We start from the raw sequence: 2,625 nt of genomic DNA on the forward strand, positions 1-2,625 counted from the left end.
TGAACTGTGTGGGGAAGATGTGAAGATGGTGGTGAACTGTGTGGGGAAGGTGTGAAGATGGTAGTGAACTGTGTGGGGAAGGTGTGAAGACGGTGGTGAACTGTGTGGGGAAGGAGGAGGCGAGTGCCGCAGCAGAAGCCGGGGCAGCTGAGGGCCCACCAGTGCCCTGGGTGTGCTGAGGGGTCGGGGTGAGGTCTGAGCAGGTCCCCCCTGGGAGCTAGAAGGACCCCTTTGGGGATGAGACTGGAGGCTTCTCATGGGTGGGGGCCGTGAGGACGAGACAGCAGTGCCTGCATGTGGCAGCTGCAGGCGCCTGCTGGACACAGGGCACCTCCTCTCTCTGAGGTGTGCCGCCATCTGTAGGAAAACCAGCAAGCGCTTCCACGAGCCCTCGGTGCCCACGTGGGCACTGAGCTCCTGACAGCTGTTCATGGTGGTGTTGCTGTGGGGGACGTGTGCTCCACCCCTCCCCTGCAGCCTCCTTCCCTCCTTGCAGCTTCGCAACCAAAAAGAAGCTTCCCAGAGCCGGGGCCAGGAGCCCCAAGCGCCCTCTAGCAGCAAACACAGAAGGTATAGGGAGGGAGGAGTCGGGCTGGCGGGGTGACTGGAGGCCCCAGGCTTGCACCCCAGCACCCTCTCCTTCCCCAACAGGAGCTCTGTGTGTCGTCTGAGCAGTCGAGAGAAGATTTCCCTCCAGGACTTGTCCAAGGAGCGCCGGCCTGGTGGGGCTGGGGGGCCCCCCATCCAGGACGAGGATGAGGGGGAAGAAGGTCCCGCCGGTGAGGAGCCTGATTCTGGACTCCTGGGTCCGAGGGAGGAGGGGTCGGGTTCTCTGAATCTAGCGGCAGCTGGCATCTTCTGTGACCTACCCGGTGTTCCCACATCACAGAGCCACGCCCTGCAGAACCCAGAACCCTGAATGGCCTCTCCTCCCCACCGCACCCCAGTCCTAAGAGCCCCGTGGTGAGTGGATGCCCTGAGGTCCTGTGAGGCTGGGAGGGCCGGGAGGTGGGATTCCATCAAGCCTGTGAACCTCTGGCAGGGGCAGGGAGGGTGAAGACTATAGTTCCCAGAGTCCTCCTGGACAATCGGCTTCCTTTTTAGGGTGTGCTTGCCCCAGGGGCTGATGGGAATTGTAGTTTGTTGCAGTCCTTTGGGGGCTAACCCTTGAGGTCTGAGAAGAGGGATCCTTTCTCCCTGAGACCTCCTTCTTCTCCCAGCCACCTGAAGAGGCCCCCTTCTCCAGGCGCTTTGGCCTCCTGAAGACAGGGAGTTCTGGTGCCCTGGGTCCCCCGGAAAGGCGCATGGCAGAGGGAGCCCTTGGGGCTGGGCTGCAGCGCTCGGCTTCCTCCTCCTGGCTGGAAGGGACCTCCACTCAGGTGAGTGAGGGTTGGGCCGGGTCCAGGCCGAGGCCCCTGCCCAGTTGAGGGACCTGCCCCTTCCTCCTCCTCTCCACACAGGCCAAGGAGCTCCGTCTTGCCAGAATTACCCCGACCCCCTCCCGGAAGCTGCCGGAGCCCTCTGCCCTGTGAGTCCCCAAGGCCTGGGCCCCTCGGGGGTAGGCGGCGGATGTGGGTTCCAAGCCTGTCCGTGTGATCCTGAGTGAGAACGTGTACCCCCCTGGGGTCTGATTCCTGCTCCCACCCCAGAGCCTGTGCTGTGCTCCTGGTGGCTGGCTCCCTCCCTCAAGTCTGTGTTGAAACGTCGCCTTCTCCCCATCATCCCCCCCTCATCCCCCCACCCCGAGGCGCACACGGACCACCCTGCTGCCACCTCTACACCGTCTGCACGTGCCCCTCCCGCTCCGCTCCCAGTTCTTGCACTGCTGCTTCTGTCCAGCGTCCTTGCCCTTCCGAGCGGTTGGGTAGAGTGCTGGTCTTTCCGTGGCTCTTGTCGGTTTTGTGTCTTTCACTCTGTGGGGGCCAGATAATTTGTTTCTTTTGTTCACGGCTGCATCTCCAGTGCTGGCACACAATGCACCTGGGTAACGTGTGTTGAATGAATGAATCGATGCAGGTCTGAGGTCACCAAGCCGCCTCCTTGCTTGGAGAACTCCTCGCCTCCCTCCAGGATTCCGGAGCCTGAATCCCCAGCGAAGCCAAACGTTCCTGCAGCCTCCGCAGCGCCCCCCGCGGACTCCCGGGACCGACGGAGGTGAGAGGCCAGGGCGGGAAGCTGCCGCCCCCAGCCAGTGGAGACTGTGTCACGCCGGAGTCCCGGGGCTCTGGGTGGGCTCCTTCGGGAGGGCTGGCCCGGGGTCTGCTGGGAGTTGGAGTCCCTCCCATAGAACTTGCCTCCCGCGGAAGGTGTCAGCCACGGAATGGGACCGGGTCACCAGGGCCCTCCCTGAGGTTGGGACCCTTCCCTCAGGTCCTACCAGATGCCTGTGCGGGATGAGGAGTCGGAATCCCAGAGAAAAGCTCGCTCCCGTCTCATGCGCCAGTCTCGGAGGTCCACACAGGTGTGGGGTGGGCTAGGGCCTGGACTCCTGGGTCTGAGGGAGGAGGGACTGGGGCCTGGACTCCTGGTTCTGAGGGAGGAGGGGCTGGGGGCCTGGACTCCTGGGTCTGAGGGAGGAGGGACTGGGGCCTGGACTCCTGGGTCTGAGGGAGGAGGGGCTGGGGG

At 63.8% G+C, this 2,625-nt stretch overlaps 1 protein-coding gene across 1 annotated transcript in view; it reads left to right on the top strand.

Moving 5' to 3' along the window:
- PPP1R12C (protein phosphatase 1, regulatory subunit 12C) overlaps positions 1–2,625 on the top strand; it is an 8,936-nt gene that overhangs the window by 3,292 nt on the left and 3,019 nt on the right. Inside the window, exons 4-10 of the mRNA XM_011932485.1 lie at positions 497–570; positions 652–779; positions 890–960; positions 1,221–1,379; positions 1,461–1,528; positions 2,017–2,154; positions 2,371–2,461. Of these exons, the coding sequence (XP_011787875.1) occupies positions 497–570; positions 652–779; positions 890–960; positions 1,221–1,379; positions 1,461–1,528; positions 2,017–2,154; positions 2,371–2,461 (729 nt within the window). The remainder of the gene's footprint in view (positions 1–496; positions 571–651; positions 780–889; positions 961–1,220; positions 1,380–1,460; positions 1,529–2,016; positions 2,155–2,370; positions 2,462–2,625) is intronic.

Source organism: Colobus angolensis, unplaced genomic scaffold (assembly GCF_000951035.1).
Source record: "Colobus angolensis palliatus isolate OR3802 unplaced genomic scaffold, Cang.pa_1.0 Scaffold96, whole genome shotgun sequence".
Classification (NCBI taxonomy): domain Eukaryota; kingdom Metazoa; phylum Chordata; class Mammalia; order Primates; family Cercopithecidae; genus Colobus; species Colobus angolensis.